The 19,990-nt window shown below is 32.7% G+C and overlaps 1 protein-coding gene across 12 annotated transcripts in view; it reads right to left on the bottom strand.

Annotated features, from left to right (window-relative positions):
* Jupiter (microtubule-associated protein Jupiter) overlaps positions 1 to 19,990 on the bottom strand; it is a 363,629-nt gene that overhangs the window by 128,343 nt on the left and 215,296 nt on the right. For 5 of the 12 annotated variants that reach the window (XM_073969898.1, XM_073969938.1, XM_073969920.1 and 2 more), the window contains exons 1-2: positions 7,597 to 7,931; positions 493 to 829 (exon numbers count right to left, since the gene is read on the bottom strand). The exons of 6 other annotated variants lie outside the window; for them this stretch is intronic. In XM_073969898.1, the coding sequence (XP_073825999.1) occupies positions 493 to 554 (62 nt within the window). In that variant the 5' untranslated portion in view covers positions 555 to 829; positions 7,597 to 7,931. Of the gene's footprint in view, positions 1 to 492; positions 830 to 7,596; positions 8,199 to 19,990 lie in introns of those variants that run through there. One more of the 12 variants, XM_073969953.1, reaches the window with a different exon arrangement.

The raw sequence follows: 19,990 nt of genomic DNA, 5'->3' as shown, positions 1-19,990 counted from the left end.
ATCGAATTTTTCGGGGGGGGGGGGGTGTAAGACAGCAAAATAAACAAAATAATATTAGGCGAATGACCGCATCAAATTGTTGCCTATTGTCTATAACAAAAGTATTGAAAGGAAATAAAACACATGTTAAACATTCGCTTTAATTATTTCAATAAAATAGAATTGAAATGAAAGCACTTTCTTTTGGAAACAATTTGTATTTTATGTCAAAAAGATATTTCTTAAACTCCTTGAATATTTTATCTATACCAGGGAGGGGTCCTTTAAGGAAAGCATCAGGTGATCCAATATTCTATTGGATAATCTATTCAAGAGATAAAACCTTCTGCTCTTGAATGCTTTCGCTTTAAGTCAATATTTCCCAGAAACGACTTTAAAACTTCATTAAAATCAAAACAAATATTACATCAATTCCGAAGGACCTTTAAAGGACCATGGATGTTGTGTAGTAGTGGTAGTAAATAGTATTTGTAGTACGTTCAAAAAACTTACCTCTTCTTGGTTTTGCCGACATTGTAAAGTTCAACATGTTTGAATGCAGCATAGGCGGCCATTTTTCTGTGGGTGTGTGTGTTTGTAGTAGACGAGTGTTGTTGGCAGACGGCAAATGAAAGGCCGGCGAGCGGGCGGGCTGGTGTTAGGAAGCAAAAGTTTACAACAAACAGATGTTTTGTGAATAACAAGGACACCACAAAACGATGATGGCGAGGATGTGTACGATGATGTGGCAAGGAGAGCTTTTGTTTTTGTTGTTAAAGGTTAAAACGACAACAAGAACAACAACAACAATGGAAGTGTTGCCAACTTTACAATGCAGATAATCAAATCTCTGTTGGTGTGGAACAACAACAAACAAAGAAATTGAAATGATATGGAGAGCAAAGGAAAAAAAAGAAATGAAAAATAAAGGAAATTATCAAGGAAATGGAAAAACAGTTGATGGAAAAACTGACTTTTCTGTTGGAGAAAAAAGCGTAGAGAAGATAACTGTGAAATATTTCATATTTATTTATTGTTGGTTGGGAACACAAAAGAAAAGGAGCATGAACGAAGGAAGAAAAGAAGAAAATCAATAAAAGATGATGTTAACACGGGCATCCTTTTTGTGTGGGGCAGAATGAGAGCCAAATATACAGTGGGGGCGCAATTTAGGCAACAAATTTGAGATTCAGTATAAAAATATAAAATTCGAAAAAGGGAGTTTTTCTGAAACCCAGAATACTTTACAATTTTTTCGAAAAAATAAAATATCCATTTGGGGTAATTTTTGAGGAATATTTTGATTTGATGGAAATTGGCCGTTTTATGTGGGCCTAAATGGGAGGACAAACAATCAGTAGTGACTTAATTTATGAAAAATGTCAGAATTTCATAAAAATAGTGAAAAGCGTCTATTAAAAAAAATGTATATAAAAAACGAACAAAATATCTTTGAAGGAAATATTAAAGTAACGATCATTTTTAATGCAAAATTAATTTTTTTCCTTAACGGAAAAAGCGGAAAGCAGATTCTGTATTAAATTGAAATATATTCAGAGAAAAAAATCCCTCTTGGGAAATTTTTAAAGGATTTGAAATCAATGTTTTTATTGTGTTTTATAAAATGCTTGTTCCAGCACCTGCAAGAATAAGAGTCTACACATTTTTACTAGGATAAACATTTTTCCTTTATGTTATCGAAAAAAATAGTATAAATTAGTAGATTCTTGCAGTTCTGGAACACACCAAAATATATTAAAAAAATCAAAATTAGGTTCCAAATATAAAATTACCTCAAAGGGATTTTTTGGGGGGAATTTGCAAACTCTTTTTATTCTGATTTTGTATGAAAAATCAAATCATTAAAATCAATTTTCTTAATTAAATATTCGATTCAGAGTTTCTTCAGACTTTTTACAGATATGTCTGAAGACAATTTAACTATCATTGATTTCTTTGGAAATTTTAAGAAATTCTTTTATATTCAGTTTTGGATTGAAAATAAAAACATTTAGAGGTAAAAAACATTTTTAGGATATTCGGTTTTTTAATTGAAAATGAAGTTTTTATCAAATATTATAAAAATATTTTAAAAATTAGAGTTAGGTTAACAAGAAGCAATTTCCCTCAAAGGGAAATTTTTGTTTGTGGGAAAAAATATTTCGCTATTAAATGAAAATAGATTTATTAAAATCATTATTCTGAATTATATATTCGATTCAGAATTTCTTCAGACTTTTTACAGATATGTCTGAAGACAATTTAACTATCATTGATTTCTTTGGAAATTTTAAAAAATTCTTCTTTTATATTCAGACTTGGATTGAAAAATAAAAACATTTAGAGGTAAAAAAAATCTTAGCAAATTTTTAGGATATTCGGTTTTTTAAATGAAAGTTTTTTTATCAAATGTTATAAAATATTTAAAAAAGGGAAATTTTGGTTTGTGAGAAAAAACAGTTTTGATTTTGTTCGAAAATAGAATTATTAAAATCAATATTCTGAATTATATATTCGATTCAAAATTCCTTCAGACTTTTCATATTTCTGAAGACAATTTAACTATCATTGATTTCTTTGGGAAATTTTAAGAAATTCTTTTATATTCTAATTTTGTATGGAAATTAAAAACATTTACACCCATTATTATAGGTCTTCTTTTATTATAGTTTGATGAATTTCAAGGAGGAGCTTCTTGTCATTAACTTTCAATGTGAAAATTATATTTTTAAAGCCTCCAAATTAGTTTATTTTGCATTTTCAAATCCATCAGATAGTAAAAGAACACATATAATAATTGCCCTTAGAGGTAGAAAAATAAAAAAAATCTTCTTCGGAAATTTTTAGGATATTCGTGTTTTTTTAATAAAAATCAAAGTTTCTTATAAAATATTATAAAAATATTTAAAAAAAATCAGAGTTAGGTCATTTTTGGTTTTCGGAAATTTTAAGAAATTCTTTTTGGATTTTGTATGAAAAATTAAAATATTAAAAACAAATTTCTTAATTAAATATTCGATTCAGAATTCCTTCAGACTTTTGCCAGATATGTCTGAAGGCAATTTAACTACCGTAGATTTTTTGAAAAATTTTAAGAAGTTCTTTTATATTCAGATTTTTTTATGAAAAATTAAATCATTTAGAGGTAAAAAAATTTTGCTTTTGGGATTATTTTTTTTATTATATTCTGTTTTTTTTTTTTTTTTTTTTTTTTTTTTTTTAAATAGAAATCGATGTTTTTAATCGAGTTTTATAAAAATGCCAACAAAAAATCCTAGTTAGGTTGGAAATAAAATTTTCCCTCGAAATGAAATGAAATTTTTTGTTTTTGTGATATTTTAAGAAATTCTGTTTTATTTAGATTTTGTGTGAAAAATGAAAATATTAAAATCTATTTTCTTCATAAGGTGCTCGATTTAGAATTTTTTCAGACTTTTGTCAGATATGTCTGCAGACAAGCTTACTACAAATTCGAATAAATTTGTCAGCTAATTTTTTTGTGGAAAAGAGAGAAAAATTAAAACATTTTAAAAACTATTTTTTATTTAAATATTATATTCAGAATTCCTTCAGACTTTTGCCAGATATGTCTGAAGGCAATTGAACTACCTTAGATGCTTTGAAACATTTTAAGAAATTCTTTTATATTCCAATTTTTTATGAAAAATTAAAACGTTTAGAGGTAAAAAAATAAAAATTTCGCCTTTGGGATTATTTTTTAAGGAAATTCTGCTTTTTTTTAATAGAAATCGATGTTTTAATCGAGTTTTATAAAAATGTCAACGAAAAATCGTAGTTAGGTTGGAAATAAAATTTTCCCTCGAAATAAAAATTTTTATTTTTGTAATATTTTAAGAAATTCTGTTTTATTTAGATTTTGTATGAAAAATTAAAATATTAAAATCTATTTTCTTCATTAGGTACTCGATTTAGAATTTCTTCAGACTTTTGTCAGATATGTCTGCAGGCAATCTAAGTACAAATTCGTATACATTTGTCAGCTAATTTTTTTGTTGAAAAGAGAGAAAAATTAAAACATTTTAAAAACCATTTTTTGAAGTAAATATTCGATTAAGAATTCCTTCAGACTTTTGCCAGATATGTCTGAAGACAATTTAACTTCCGTAGGTTTTTTGAAAATTTTTAAGAAATTCGTTTATATTCAGATTTTTTATGAAAAATTAAATCATTTAGAGGTAAAAAAAAATTTGCTTTTGGGATTATTTTTTAGGAAATTCTGTTTTTTTAAATTGAAATTGATGTTTTTAATCGACTTTTATAAAAATGTCATCAAAAAATCGTAGTTAGGTTGGAAATACAATTTTCCCTCGAAATGAAAATTTTTATTTTTGTGATATTTTAAGAAATTCTGTTTTATTTAGATTTTGTATGAAAAATGAAAATATTAAAATCTATTTTCTTCATAAGGTACATACTCGATTTAGAATTTCTTCAGACTTTTGTCAGATATGTCTGCAGGCAATCTTACTTACAAATTCGTATAAATTTGTCAGCTAATTTTTTTGTTGAAAAGAGAGAAAAATTAAAACATTTTAAAAATTATTTTTTTAATTAAATATTAGATTCAGAATTCCTTTAGACTTTTGCCAGATATGTCTGAAGGCAATTTAACTACCTTAGATTTTTTGAGAAATTATAAGAAATTCTTTTATAATCAGATTTTTTTTATAAAAAATTAAAACATTTAAAGGTAAAAAATAAAAATTTCGCTTTTGGGATTTTTTTAAAGGAAATTCTTTTTTTTAAATTTAAATCGATGATTTTAATCGTGTTTTATAAAAATGTCAACAAAAAATCGTAGTTAGGTTGGAAATAAAATTTCCTTCGAAATGATTTTTTTTTGTTTTTGTGATATTTTAAGAAATTTTGTTTTATTTCGATTTTGTATGAAAAAATAAAATATTAAAATCTAATTTCTTCATGAGGTACTCGATTTAGAATTTCTTCAGACTTTTGTCAGATATGTCTGCAGGCAATCTTACTTACAAATTCGTATAAATTTGTCAGCTAATTTTTTTTTGTTGAAAAGAGAGAAAAATTAAAACATTTTAAAAACCATTTTTTTGAATTAAATATTAGATTCAGAATTCCTTCAGACTTTTGCCAGATATGTCTGAAGGCAATTTAACTACCGTAGATTTTTTGAGAAATTTTAAAAAATTCTTTCATATTCAGATTTTTTATGAAAAATTAAATCATTTAGAGGTAATAAATAAAAATATTGCTTTTGGGATTATTTTTTTTTTTGTAAATTCTGTTTTTTTCTTTTAAATAGAAATCGATGTTTTTAATCGAGTTTTATAAAAATGTCAACAAAAAGTCGTAGTTAGGTTGGAAATAAAATTTCCCCTCGAAATGAAATTTTTTGTTTTTGTGATATTTTAAGAAATTCTGTTTTATTTAGATTTTGTAAGAAAAATTAAAATATTAAAATCTAATATCTTTATGAGGTACTCGATTTAGTATTTCTTCAGACTTTTGTCAGATATGTCTGCAGGCAATCATACTACAAATTCGTATAAATGTGTCAGCTAATTTTTTTTGTAGGAAAGGGACTTAAAATTTAATGAGGAATGGCAAGGCAATGCCGACACCTTTCACGAACCATAAAACCTGCCTTTCAACGGCAATTAACCACAATTTTTTAGGCATTTGTGGGTTGAGATATCAGAAAGAGTGGACAATTATACTGAAAGATCTAAAAACGTAACACCATTTTCAAATAAAACAAAAAAGTAACACCATTTCGTTGGGTTGTGTTTTGAAACTTTCTGAGAAGTTTCGGTAAACAAGTGGTGTTTTAAACCTGTTTAAAGATTTTAAACTTTTGTGTGGAAAGTATCAGAATATAATGTCCGATATAGACATCCTTTAAACTTGATGAATGTGTTGTATAATCGTATTCATAGTCATTTTAAGGAATTGGTGTACATATGCTTCAGAGTTTTTTCAAAACTGTCTGAATAAAATCTGAAATTTCCTAAGTAATCTATTACATTAAAAATAATTTTAATCTGTCTTTGTAGTTTATGCTTAGCACTCTTATGTCATATACAAACTTCACATATGGTTGAAAAAAAGAGAGATATGAAGCCTTCAGAATTCCCTAAGTTTTTAGTCAGAATTGTCTGGATACAATATAAAATATATTTAGAAAGGACTTGAGATTTGAATATTTAGTGCAAAATATATTTAACTAATGCAGAACATCATTCGGAATGAAAGTATACAGATCTGAACCAAACTACTTTTGTGATAACGTTGTCCGAGGTAAAAGGTAGAGTTGTGCCAAAGGAACTATATGGAACTATCTCGTTCACTTCGCAGTTCCAATGGCCCACATTTTTTCATTGAACAAACTGCGTATACTTAATATCACACGTTATATTTCATGATGTTACTCATACGTTTTGGAACTACTACAAGGAACTAGGAACTAGATTACCCAACTCTAGTAAAAGGCCGCAAAGTCCTTCCTTCATAAAATACACCGTTCATAATTCTTTCCGACATTGGTGAGGTAGGTCTGAACATAATCTAACAGAATTCCTTCAGACTTTTGTCAGATATGTCTGAACATAATCGAACTACTTTTATTTCTATTGAGATTTGAGTATAAAAAAATAACAAAAATCAAAAGGTCGAAGAAATAACAAAATTAAGAAAAAATATTTTCTTCATTATTCGGAATTCCTTCGGACTATGGTCAGATATGTCTGAAAAAAATCTAACTATTCTTATTTATCGTTTAGAATGAATGAAATAATATATTGTTTCAGTATTGTTCAGAGCCGTTGGAACAGGATATTTCATAGTAAAGATCGTCAATATTCAAACCGAGCCCATAAGAATAGTGGCAGAATAAATATCAATGGGAACAGTTGCCGTTTGTTTGGAAGGGGCCTTACGGAGTTGAAGGACGATCCATCACCCATCATTGAAGAAGATTATGGTTACCAAAATCAGCCTCTTATTGTCGTTAAATATTATACATTTTATTTAAATGTATATACAAAAACGTATGCGTGTGTGTGCAGAGATTCTTCTGAGATTCCAATACACATTATACGCAAAAAAGGACATACACACGCATTGCAGTATAGAGTGCAAAAAAACAAAAAGAAAAAGCCCACATCAAAATTTTTAGGGAGCCCACACAAAGCTATACTCTTTGTGTGGAAACAACCAACAACAACAAGCAAACATTCAGTTCCAATGCTGTTGGGGCTGTAAAAAAGATTTGTTTGCCTTTGATTTTCATTTTTACTCTCAGGAGAGGAGAAAAGCACAAAGGATACCAACACCGCAAACTTAAAAAGGATGCTATGGCAATGGGAGCTCTAGGAGTATAGAAAACATGTAGTACATACATATAAATATATACTACTAAATATACATAAGTATATGTATATAGCATACATTTTATGCAATACCTACAAAAATAATAGATAATGGATGAAGAAAATAATATGAATAAAATTTTGAAATATTTCACAGTTTCTTTTTTTCAAAACTCAATTTCAACGCTGCTAATTTTCTCCAACAAAAAAGTCCTTGTTAAATCCTTTTGCAAAATCGCTTGGTATAGAAACTCACAGATTTGATTGTTCTTCAATTTCGGGGTTCCGTTAAGTAAATTTTGTTTCACAGTTGTGTTTTATATTTTGAAAATTATTTGTTAAAATTTTTTTTTTTTTTTTTGGAAGAACGTTATTTTCACAGATTTTTGTGGTTGTTATTAAATTTATTTTCTTTCGTTTGTTAATATTTTAATTTTTCTTTGCTTTTGTTTGTTAGGATTTTCTTCTTCTCATTGACACAAAAAATAACAGAACAAAAAAACACGACGCTTTCTTTTGACTGTGGCAAAGACGTTGTGAACGGCGCTAGTTTAAGTTTAAGACTGAACTGTTTTTGGAAAAGTGGAAAACATTTTATATTATCGATCCAGTGAAACATAATGGCACAACATGCTGCACAACAACAACATCATCATCATCGCCAGCCACCAACCATCGTCAAAACAAAAACAACCACACAGCATAAGCATTGGCCCAAGTGTAGAGTGGCGTGCAGTCCAGTGTGGTGTTGTATTCCACAACCCAACCCCACTCATTGTGTACTTACTACTCATGGTTCATTGCTACACACAAACACACAGAGAGAGTGTTCGTTACTCATCCATGTACTGAGAGTACAGAGGAGGAAAATTGTGGAGTAACACAACCAACCATCAAAAACATTTCAATAACATAACCAAACCAATGCTGCAACAAATGTAACGCAAACCAAGACACCAAACACAGTGTTGCGAGATCAAATAAAAATTTAAATGCCAAAATTTTGGTTTGGCCCGCCGAAATTTAAACGAAACAAAATGAGTATTAATCTATCGGTAGGTTTTGCAGATATTTTCGGGGCAATCGGAATTTTTCCGCATGGAAAATAATTTTATGGGAGTAAATATGGGTATGGAAAATACAGTGGAAATCGCTTATAATGACGATGAAGGGACCGGCGGAAATGGTCGATATAACCGATATGTCTTTATAAGCTATATTTGTTTTGTGAGGGCTATAAAGGACCACAGAAATTTTGGACTTTTAGATTTCGTCGTTATAACCGATATGTCGTTATAAACAATTACGTTATAAGCGACGATTTCGACTGTAGTTAAACACGCTATATACGTTGATGAAATTTCGAATATGTGACTGAATTCGGTCTAGAAATAAATGTGCCAAATTATATCGAAATCGGTTCGGATTTGGATATAGCCCCCAAATATATATTTTCGCCCGATTTCAAGTTTACTGCACCAAGCAAACTATATCTGTCCAATTTTGATGAAATTTGGAATGTGTGACGGAATTTGGTCTAGTAATAAGTGTACCATATTATACCGAAATTAGTTCAGATTTATATATATCTCCCATATATATTTTACATATTCACAATGGTGTAGGGTATCATATAGTTTGATCCTCTCCTTACTGGTTTGGATTGTGGTAGTAGGACTTCCTCTCGTAAAGAAGGTTATATCGTTGTAATCAGGATCGCAAATATTACGCGTGGTACAATTTACAAAACTATATGCGATCAGCTTCGAAACTACTCTATTTATTTAATTTTTGTGTGGTAGGTACCGAAATATATTGACCGATATAGTCCATTTTCGAACTTGAAAATATTATAAAGTGCAAATTTTGGACGAAGTCCGGCGCTCATTTTGAAAGTAACCATGCTCAGCAATACTTTTAGTTGAAAAGGTAGTACGACTTTTAGAGCTTTTAGGCTATAATCTCAGAGAATATAGGCTTCCACAGGAAAATTTATTTTCGTTGTAATCAAGAACACATGGATTATCTCTGGTAAAGACTTCTAAAAGATGTCCAAACAGCTTTTAACGTGCAACCTCGAACTTGATCTTGTGGAAAGTTTAGACTAAAGCGATTGTCCCCTTCAGCAAGGCTGGTACGGATCTTTATTCTTATTCCATAATAAATCAGAGCTCGTGAAATTCTATATGACCTCCGAATCAGATATATAAAGACTTCTTTGGTCATCTCTAAAAAGTTCTACTGATATTTTACCCGAAGTCGGTTTTCTACAAGAAGACCTTCGGAACTCTTTAAATCTAAAGGTCCTTGATTTTTTGTAAAAAAAAACCTTGGGATCTTCCATAAGAGGACTTCGGGATTTTCTATAAGACTTTCTAAAAGAGGACCTTGGGTTTTTGTAAGAAAACCATCGGATCTTCCATAAGAAGACTTCGGGATTTTCTATAAGAAGAATCATCTTAAGGAGGACCTCCTAGTTTTTTTATAGGAAGGCCTCGAATACGATCCTCAGGTATTCTGTAAGAAAACATCAAGGACTTCTATAAAGACTTTTTAGTCTCTCATAATTTTTCTATAAGAAGGATAATCTAAAAGAGGACCTTCTGGTTTTTTATAGGAAGGCCTCGAATAAGATCCTCAGGTATTCTGTAAGAAAACATGCAGGACTTCTATAAAGACCTCTTGAACTTCTATAAGACTTTTTAGTCTCTCATAGGACCCCCCTGGTGTGCACAAGAGGACCTTCCGGTCTTATATAAGAAGACCTTGTGTGGTCCATCTATAAGAGGACCTTCTAGACTTCCATAAAAAGCCTCTTTGTCACCAGTAAGACGACTTTCGGGTCATCTATAAGAAAATCTCTTGGTCTTCTGTACAAAGAAAATCATCGCATATTCTGTAAGAAGACCGCTTGGTCTTCTATAAAAAGACCTACAAGGTTTTTTAAGAAAAGCTATGGGCTTTCCATAAGAATATTTAAGGGAATACGAAGACCTATGGGTCTTATATAAGACAACGTAGCGATCGTCTGTAAGAAAATCACCGAATCGTCTATAAGAAAACCTTCGGATCACCTGTACGAAGATTTTATAGTCATCCATAAAGATCTTCTTTAAGAAAACTCCCAGTCCTCCTAAGTAGTCCTCCAGGACTTCTATGAAAATGCATTCGGATATTCTGTAAGAATACCTCAAGCTCTTCTGTTAGAAGATTTCCGGGCATTCTATAAGGAGACCCATGGCCTTTCATAAAAAACCTCCAGGTTTTCTATAAGAAGACTTTCGGGTCTTCTAAAAGAAAACCTCCAAATCAACTATAAGTAGACCTCCATATTGTCTACAAGAAGACCACCTGATCAACGGATCTTCTATAGAAGATCGGCCAATCTTCTATAAAAAGATCACCTGGCCCACTGTAAGAAGATTTTCAGGTTCCATACGAAGACTTCCAGGTCTACTAAAAGCATACTTCCTGGTCATCTACAAGACCTCCTGTTGTTTTTTTTTTTTCAGAAGATCTACTTATTTTCTATAGAAGACCTCCAGGTCTACCATAAGTAGACTTCCTGGTCGTCTTCATGACGATCACCTGATCTTCTATTGGAAGATCACCTGATCTTTTATAGGATGATCACCTGATCTTCTATAGGAAGATCACCTGACACTCTATAGGAAGATCACTTGATCTTCTATAGAAAGATCACTTGATCTTCTATAGGAAGATCACCTGATCTTCCATAGAAAGATCACCTGAAATTCTTTTGGAAGATCACCTGTTTTAAAGGAAGATGACCTGATACCCTATAGGATGATCACCCGATCTTTTATAGGAAGATCACCTTATCTTCTATAGGCAGATCACCTGATCTTTTATAGGAAGACACCTGATCTTCAATGGGAAGATCACCCGATCTTCTATAGAAAGATCACTTGATCTTATATAGGAAGACCCCCTCATCTTCTATAGATCACCTGATCTTCTATAGGAAGATCACCTGATCTTCTATAGGAAGATCACCTGATCTTCTATAGGAAGATCACCTGATCTTCTATAGGAAGATCACCTGATCTTCTATAGGAAGATCACCTGATCTTCTATAGGAAGATCACCTGATCTTCTATAGGAAGATCACCTGATCTTCTATAGGAAGATCACCTGATATTCTATAGGAAGATCACCTGATATTCTATAGGAAGATCACCTGATTTTCTATAGGAAGATCACCTGATCTTCTATAGGAAGATCACCTGATCTTCTATAGGAAGATCACCTGATCTTCTATAGGAAGGTCACATGATCTTCTATAGAAAGGTCACTTGATCTTATATAGGAAGATCACCTGATCTTCTGTAGGAAGATCACATGATCTTCTGTAGGAAGATCACATGATCTTCTATAGGAAGATCACATGATCTTCTATAGGAAGATCACCTGATCTTCTATAGAAAGATCACCTGGTCTTCTACAGAAAGATCACTTGATCTTCTATAGGAAGATCACCTGATCTTCTATAGGAAGGTCACCTGATCTTCTATAGGAAGGTCACCTGATCTTCTATAGGAAGATCGCCTGATCTTCTATAGGAAGATCACCTGAGCTTCTATAGGAAGATCACCTGAGCTTCTATAGGAAGGTCACCTGATCTTCTACAGAAAGATCACCTGATTTTCAATAGGAAGATCACTTAATTTTCTACAGGAAGACCACCTGATCTTCTATTGGAAGATCACCTGATCTTCTATTGGAAGATCACCTGATGTTCTATAGGAACATTATCTGATCTTCTATTGGAAGATCACCTGATCTTCTATAATAAGGCTTTCTCGTCTTCTATAAGAAAACCCTTCGGTGTTCTATAAACAGATCCTCGGGCCTGCTATTAGAAGACCTCCTGGACCTTTATTATTTAAAGACCTTCTGGTCCTTTACAAGAAGGCCTCTACTCCCGGTCTTCCATAAGATCTCTTCGTTTTCTATAAAATGACCTTCTGCACTTCTTCTGTAATAAAACATTCAGCTATTCTATAAGGAGACCTTCCTCTATATAAGAAAACCTTCAAGACTTCCATAAGAAAACCTTCAAGTCTTCTATAAGAAAATCATCAGATCTTCTATAAGAAGACCTTCGGACCTTCCACAAGATGAACACCTGATCTTCTATAAGAAGATTGACTGATTCTATATGTGGACCTCCGTGCATTCTGATATCCTGGTCTTCTGTAAGAAAATCGCCAGACCTTCAGGTCTTCTATGAGAAGACCTCCTGATTTTCGATGAGAAGACCTCCTGATCTTCGATGAGAAGAACTACTGATCTTCTATGAGAAGACCTCTTGAACACCTGATCTTCTATAAGAAGATTGACTGATTCTATATGTGGACCTCCATGCATTCTGACATCCTGGTCTTCTGTAAGAAAATCGCCAGACCTTCAGGTCTTCTATGAGAAGACCTACTGATCTTCTATGAGAAGACCTACTGATCTTCTATGAGAAGACCTCCTGGTCTTCTATGAGAAGACCTACTGATCTTCTATGAGAAGACCTCTTGGTCTTCTATGAGAAGACCTCTTGGTCTTCTATGAGAAGACCTCTTGGTCTTCTATGAGAAGACCTCCTGATCTTCTATGAGAAGACCTCCTGATCTTCTATGAGAAGACCTCCTGATCTTCTATGAGAAGACCTCCTGGTCTTCTTTGAGAAGACTTCGTGGTCTTCTATGAGAAGACCTCTTGGTCTTCTATGAGAAGACCTCTTGGTCTTCTATGAGAAGACCTCTTGGTCTTCTATGAGAAGACTTCGTGGTCTTCTCCGAGAAGACCTCCTGATCTACGATGAGAAGACCTCCTGGATCTTCTATGAGAAGACCTCCTGATCTTCGATGAGAAGACCTCCTGATCTTCGATGAGAAGACCTACTGATCTTCGATGAGAAGACCTACTTATCTTCGAATGGAAGACCTCCTGGATTCTATCGTTCGTTGTTGTCGTTGTCTTTGGAAGCCCCGCTAGCTTTCTATAATATAGCCTATTCGGATTTCATAAGAAGACTTCGAGTCTTCTAAAAGATCTTCAGCTCTTCTATAAGAATATGTTCATAGTCGAAGGTATGTATTCTTACAGAAGACCCAAATGTCTTCTTATTGAAGACACAAAGGTATTATTATGGAAATTTCGAAGGTCTTCGGGCCTTTTAAAAGACTGGGGCTTCTATAGGAAGAAGAAACGCAAGTCATATTATATAATAAGACCTATGAGAATACCTAAGGATCTATAAAATGTCTGGTCTTCTATGAGAAGATCTCCGAATCTTCTTTGAGAAGACCGCTGAATCTTCCATAAGGTTAGAAACACAATGGAATTTTCTTGCTTGCGTGGCTTCATTCCGGATAAAAGAAAAAAGAACTGCCAAGACGAATTTGAATTATGTTGCTTTTTTCATTTATTCTTTTACGGGAGCAAAGCAAGCAACAGGCTGATTGTGTTTCTACCTTAAGTTTTATGGTCTTCTATTAGATCTCAAGGTCTTCTATTAGAAGAAGCAAACTACTGACCATACTATAAAAAACCTCTTGATTTTCTATACCAAGATCTCCCTATCTTCGGGTCTTCTATAAGAAGACCTCCAGGACTTCTTTATTAAGATATTCGAAGCATCTACAAGTAATCTTGCGAGTCTTAATAGAACCACCAGACCTTCTATAGGTAAATTTCCGGACATTCTAAAAGAACTTCGCGTCTTCTATAAGCAGAGCTTTGGAACTTTTCTTTTAAAAATCTCACGGTATTACAAGCTGAAAGTTAAACTGCCGTCTTTAGAAACCCTTTCCCAACCCTAACCCTCATCCAATAATCCTGATGAGCTGCTTAACATACAGCGAATCTGATTGCGTTGCTTGGTGTGGGTGATAGGCCCTTGTAATTACTTTTCGGAAGAAAACAAAAAAAAAATAATATTCTTATAACCAATGTTCAGCATTGAAAATTCGCCATAAGACGGGAATACACGCGCACACCCCATTTTTTTTTTAAAGATCTAAGGGAAGTTTTTTAAATTTTTACCACAGGTAGGGTTCGTTGTCCTGAACACAAAAATATACTTCCCCAGATATAGGCCTTCCAAGTTCCAAAAATATGTAGCCGAAGGCCGGCTAATTAGAGAAAAATTCATAATTTAAAATAAACTTTTGCTTCCGTTCCCTAGATTTGCACTTGTCCATAGAAGAAAACCTTAAGTTCCCGGCCGAATGCCGTCTATTTAGAAAAAATTGTAATTTAAAAGAAAATTTTGTGCCCGTTCCCGAGACTAGCACCTGTCCATAGGATAAAGTCTTAAATCCCTAATTAGAGAAAAAATTATAATTTTAAATAAATTTTTGTTCCCGTTCCCTAGATTTGCCCCTGTCCATAGGAGAAAGCCTTAAATCCCAGAAATGCTATATATATTTTGGTGTTCAGGACAACGAGACATACCTGTGGTAAAAATTTCAAAAAAATCGGGTGTGCGCGTGTATTCCCGTCTTGTTCCGAAAATTCCAAAAATATGAATCAATTCGAAAGTGTGTATTTCCTCTGGAATTGGAATTAAAATGTTGCCTTTTCTATATCGCAACACTGTGCTACTATATTGAGCATGAAGATGGAACTGTTTACATTGCTAAACAAAAACAATGACGAATCGTCATTTGTAGAGAGAAAAGCTCACCCAATACTAAACTCTCTGCAACAGAGAAGCGTATTGAGAGAGAGAACATAAGAATTACGGTAAATATTTGGGATGGAAATTTCTTCTAACAGCTGTTGTTGTATTTATATTTCCAGATGCCACAACATTTTCCAAGTGCATAGCACCACCACCACCACCCAAGCAGCATGTTGTGATGCACCGTTGCACCAGTCAGTGCGAGGCAACATGTTGATAAACATTTTTTGGTATTTATTTTTTACAGAGGTGGTTATAAATGTGTTCATAAGGGATGGAAGAGTATAGAAAAGGCCCCTTAAATATTTTCCAGGGAAATTGAAGCAAATGTTTATTATGAAAAATGTTTGAAACAAATGTTTCCACGATGGAAAACATTCGAGAAAAATGACAACAACTGCAAGATAATAGAGAGCAACATAATGTTAACAGTGGAAATGAAAAATATAAAATGCATTCTCATAAAACCAACCGTATGGAGGTTAGTAGTGGTACTAAAATATGTATTGGAAATTTTTTTTACAGTTTAATATGTAATATTGAGAAGAAGAAGAAAAAAACATAGTTTTTATGTTGTTCTGCTTTTGCTGCTTCTTTCCAGAACTAAATTTTCACACAGCAGCGGTGGCAGTATTTTGTTGAGCTTTCTGTGTATTCTAATGACAGTTTAATGGCTTTTTGTCGTAAATACAACAACAAATGCAGACATAAAAAAAGAAAACTACATTGAAGTGAAATGGGGGAAAATATGTTTGATGGAAGCATAAATGCAGTCGCATATTTGTTTAGACATGGGATATTTTTCGGGAAAATATTGCGAAATATTTGTTCTTCTTTTTGGGGTATGAAAATGAAATTGTCAGTAATCTGTCATCATTACTCTGACAGCTGTCTATAATGTCAACATTGGTTTACATTTTCTTAGACAAATACGGCAGAAACACAACAAAAATGTCATAGGGATGCAGAAATTGAAGGAAGAACTATGGTTAACTTCATACAATGATGCATTCATGCACGGCGATGTATTAACAAAATAAAGCAACTAATTTACCAAACATTAAAAGCCATTTAAGCATATTTTTTTGAATTGCAAAAATTAAAAATAATTTTGAAAAAAATATTAATATTTATAAACAGTCATGTTTTATTAACCATATCTGTCACCGCAGTGTAATAGAAGACCAAAAACGAGAAGACACGTGCTTCGCCGTTTTTCTCTATCTCGTCAACTTATGCGTTTATAGGCCTCCAAAGGTTTGAGGCTTTGAATACGAAAGGGATCATTTTGTCAGGACTATATCTTGCAAACCGTTTGGAGTTTTGAATTTATCTTAGAGGCAAAATTGTAGATCTTGTCTTAAGGAACAAAATTTTTTAACACATATGATCCATCACATCTGCAAGGTCAAAATCGCCAAAGTCAAATTTCTTTTAAAAATTTTTCTTGGGTTTTGGTCTGCAGCTATCAAACCGATCAAATTTGAAGCAAACAAAGGTTTGGTTTGGGTTTGGTATTTACGGACCTGAACAGGAAAGAATGGTCTAAAATAATCGAATTTTGAGCTTGAAGAACCGTTCCTAGAATCTATTTATGAAAGAAAGTTGTTTATTGAAATCTTAGGTACATTTTTGTAGTTGACTGTATCCTTAATTTTGGCACGGTAGGGTATCTTTGGACCAGAATTGGAGAAAAAAGTCTAAAAAACTGAATATTTTCAAAAGTTTTTTTTTGCTATTTTTACCTTTAAGAACCGTTCATAGACATTTCGCATGTTCCCGAAAGTTGTTCATTGATGTCTTTGCTACATTATTGCAGTTTACAGGATAAAAATTCCGTTTTCTTTGTTATTTTGACCTTCAAGAACCGTCTATACAGAGATCGTATGTTCTAGAAAGATGTTTACTGGGATCTGAGGTACATTTTTGTAGTTGGTTGTTTGCTTCAAATTTGATCGGTTTAAAAGCTGCACACCAAAACTCGAGAAAAAATTTTAAAAGAAATTTGACTTTGGCGATTTTGACCTTGCGTATGAAGTTTGATGGATTATATGTGTTCACAATTTTTGTTCCTTAAGACAAGATCTACAACTTTGCATCTGAGATAAATTCAAAACTCCTAACGGTTTGGAAGATATAGTCTTGAAAAATGACCCCTTTTTACATCAAAGTCTCAAATTTTGGAGGCCCATAACCGCGTAAGTTGATGAGATAGGGAAAAACGCGGATACACGTGTCTTCTATTTTTTGGTCTTCTATCACGCTGTGGTGTCAGAATATTGTTAATAAACCATGAATTAAAAAAATGACACACAGTATAATCCGATAATAGAAATGTTCTCTATGTTAAAAGCTTAGTACTGGATAAATGGTATTCATAGCGGATAGAAATGAAATCACTGCGCTAATTTAACAAATAATGCGCATGGGAATGTAATGCCATACAACAATAACCACGAGGCGTTGCCATCAAAAAATACAACGCAGTTCGGAACACATGACTTTGTAAGAATGTAGCGTGGTCTTGCATTTACGAATTCAGTCTATGAAATTGTTAAAATTTTACAATCAGTAATTTAAGTCCAAAAGAAGACCAGTAGAAGTGCCTCGGTCCATGGAAGAAACATTTAAAAATACATTTTGCCTTTGATAGATCCTCTTCATCTATATACAGAAGACCCCTTTAGGAGATTTTTCATCTATGGAAGACTCCTTTAGGGGTTCTACATCCTATAGAAAAGCTTTTGGCAGGTCTTTTTCCTATAGAAGATCCATTTAGGTAGTCTTCTCCATATATAGAAGGCCGCCTTAGAAGGTTATTTATACAAAACCCCATTAAGAGTTTCTCTCACCATAGAAAACCCCTCTACGAAGTCCTTTGTCCACACAAAACCCCTATAGATGAACCTTTAGGAAGTCTACAATATACAGAAGGCTCTCTTAAGAGGACTTCCATCTATAGAAGAATTTTTAAGGAGGTCTACTCTCTGTAGAATACTATTGTAGGAGGTCTATAGAAGATCCCTATAGAAAGTATTTTATGTATAGAAGACCCCTTTAGCTTGCCACCGTGGCACAGTGGGGAAAAATGCAGATCTAGCGTGCAGAAAATAAAAGTCGATGTTTTATTGTATGTTTCCCCATAATTATGATAAGAATAGCTTTAGATTGACAATTTTACTTAATTTATTGATATATTTTGCCGATTTGTATTATTTATATATTTTTTTGATATAACTCATATAGGGCGGTTACTCCCGATTTATGTAATTTTGATGATTTTAGCCGCATTATCCAACTGAAATGGCTGAAATTTTGTATTTAGCTTTCGTTGGAGGTATAAAAAATTCCGACAGAGAATTGTCGGTACAGGTCCACTTTATAATATAGCCCCCATAGGAAGGTACCACCGGATTTTGGTAATTTTGAAGATTTTAGCCGCATTATCCAACTGAAATGGCTGAAATTTGGCATTTAGTCTTCGTTGGGGGTATAAGATATTCCAACAGAGAATTGTCGGTACAGGTCCACTTTTTGATATAGCCCCCATAGAACGGCGCCGCGGCACGATTTAGAGGTGCGTCCTCGAATCTTATTTCCACAATTTGAAATCGTCTCACTTGGTTGGTTGGTACGTTGAAATCCACATGCTTGCTTAACCAATTTGTGTTTTTGTTTCTATTGGTGGCAATCCATTTCCTTTTAAAATCTGTGCATAGGGTATAAATAATTCGGCAAACCTTTGCAATAAGTGCAGCATCGGTAGTATTGCCTTCAAGTCTATGTAACACATGCTCTTTTAAATCAGAAACTTTTTAGAATTGGTTTTTGATTTAAGCCAAACTTCAAAAATCTCCTTACGCAATATTGACATTTTTGTATTAACTATTCACTTTTTGAAGATCTTAAACAAATCCTGTCGGTAACACTTATAAAATTTACCTTGATATCAATGCTACTAAAATTAACTTTTTAGAATGTTTATTTTTTTCAGCCAAATACTGTTTAAATAAATGTACATTCAGTACAAGAGTTTAAATGTCTTAATCCTGCACTTTTTAGTAATAAAAAATTGACTTTAACAGTTTGTTTGGGGACGTGTCACTACTTCCGGTTTGCTACGTCCACCCATTTCAGAGAAACCGCGGGACAGAAATTTTCAATTTTTATTACCTTATCTGTTATGATGTGATCAATTCCAAGTGAAATCTAACATATTATATCAAAAATTTTACCAGAATAGTAATTTTATTTAAAATAAACTTTAAAAAGCATCCTGCGCTAAATTGGCATATTTCCTTAAAACTGGCAAAAAGTCAAAAAACGCAAAAAGGTGCAAGAGATATTTTGGGCAGTTATTCTAGACAATATGTACAAAAAATAAAAAAAATATCTCGATCCGACCTGATCCGAATTCATACTTTACCCCTCATTTAATTCCAGAAATGGAATATAATGTACGTTACATATAATTAGCCCGTAATATCTACATTAACGTAACTTTTGGCTTATAAAACTGTTTAGTTTAATTAAATACCTTCACTTTAAACCAAAAATACAAAAAAATCGACAATAATATGTTCACAGACTGCACACGTCCATCACAATTTTACAAATAAAAAACATCATCGTGAGCACTGTAAAAAATATCGATATTAAATGTACCGTTATTCCGTTCCAACTACTTATTTTTAATTATAGCATATGCAGTTAAGTACAGTCAAGCCTCTAGTTTAATACTGTATTTAAGTTTCGTACTTTCTTTTAAATTAATTTTTTGATTTTCTGCACGCTAGATCGGTAATTTTTCCCTCTGTGCGTGGTACAATGGTATGCACACCCGCCTGACACGCTGAAGGTAGTGGGTTCAATTCACCGGCCAGGCAACATAAAAAATTTCAACGGTGGCAAAATGCCCCTCAGTAATGTTGGCGACATTCCCTCAATATTT

The sequence above is a fragment of the Musca autumnalis genome, unplaced genomic scaffold (genome assembly GCF_047663935.1).
Source record: "Musca autumnalis isolate F117 unplaced genomic scaffold, ASM4766393v1 scaffold_1, whole genome shotgun sequence".
NCBI classification, from domain to species: domain Eukaryota; kingdom Metazoa; phylum Arthropoda; class Insecta; order Diptera; family Muscidae; genus Musca; species Musca autumnalis.
This window is presented reverse-complemented; position numbering and strand designations above follow the sequence as displayed.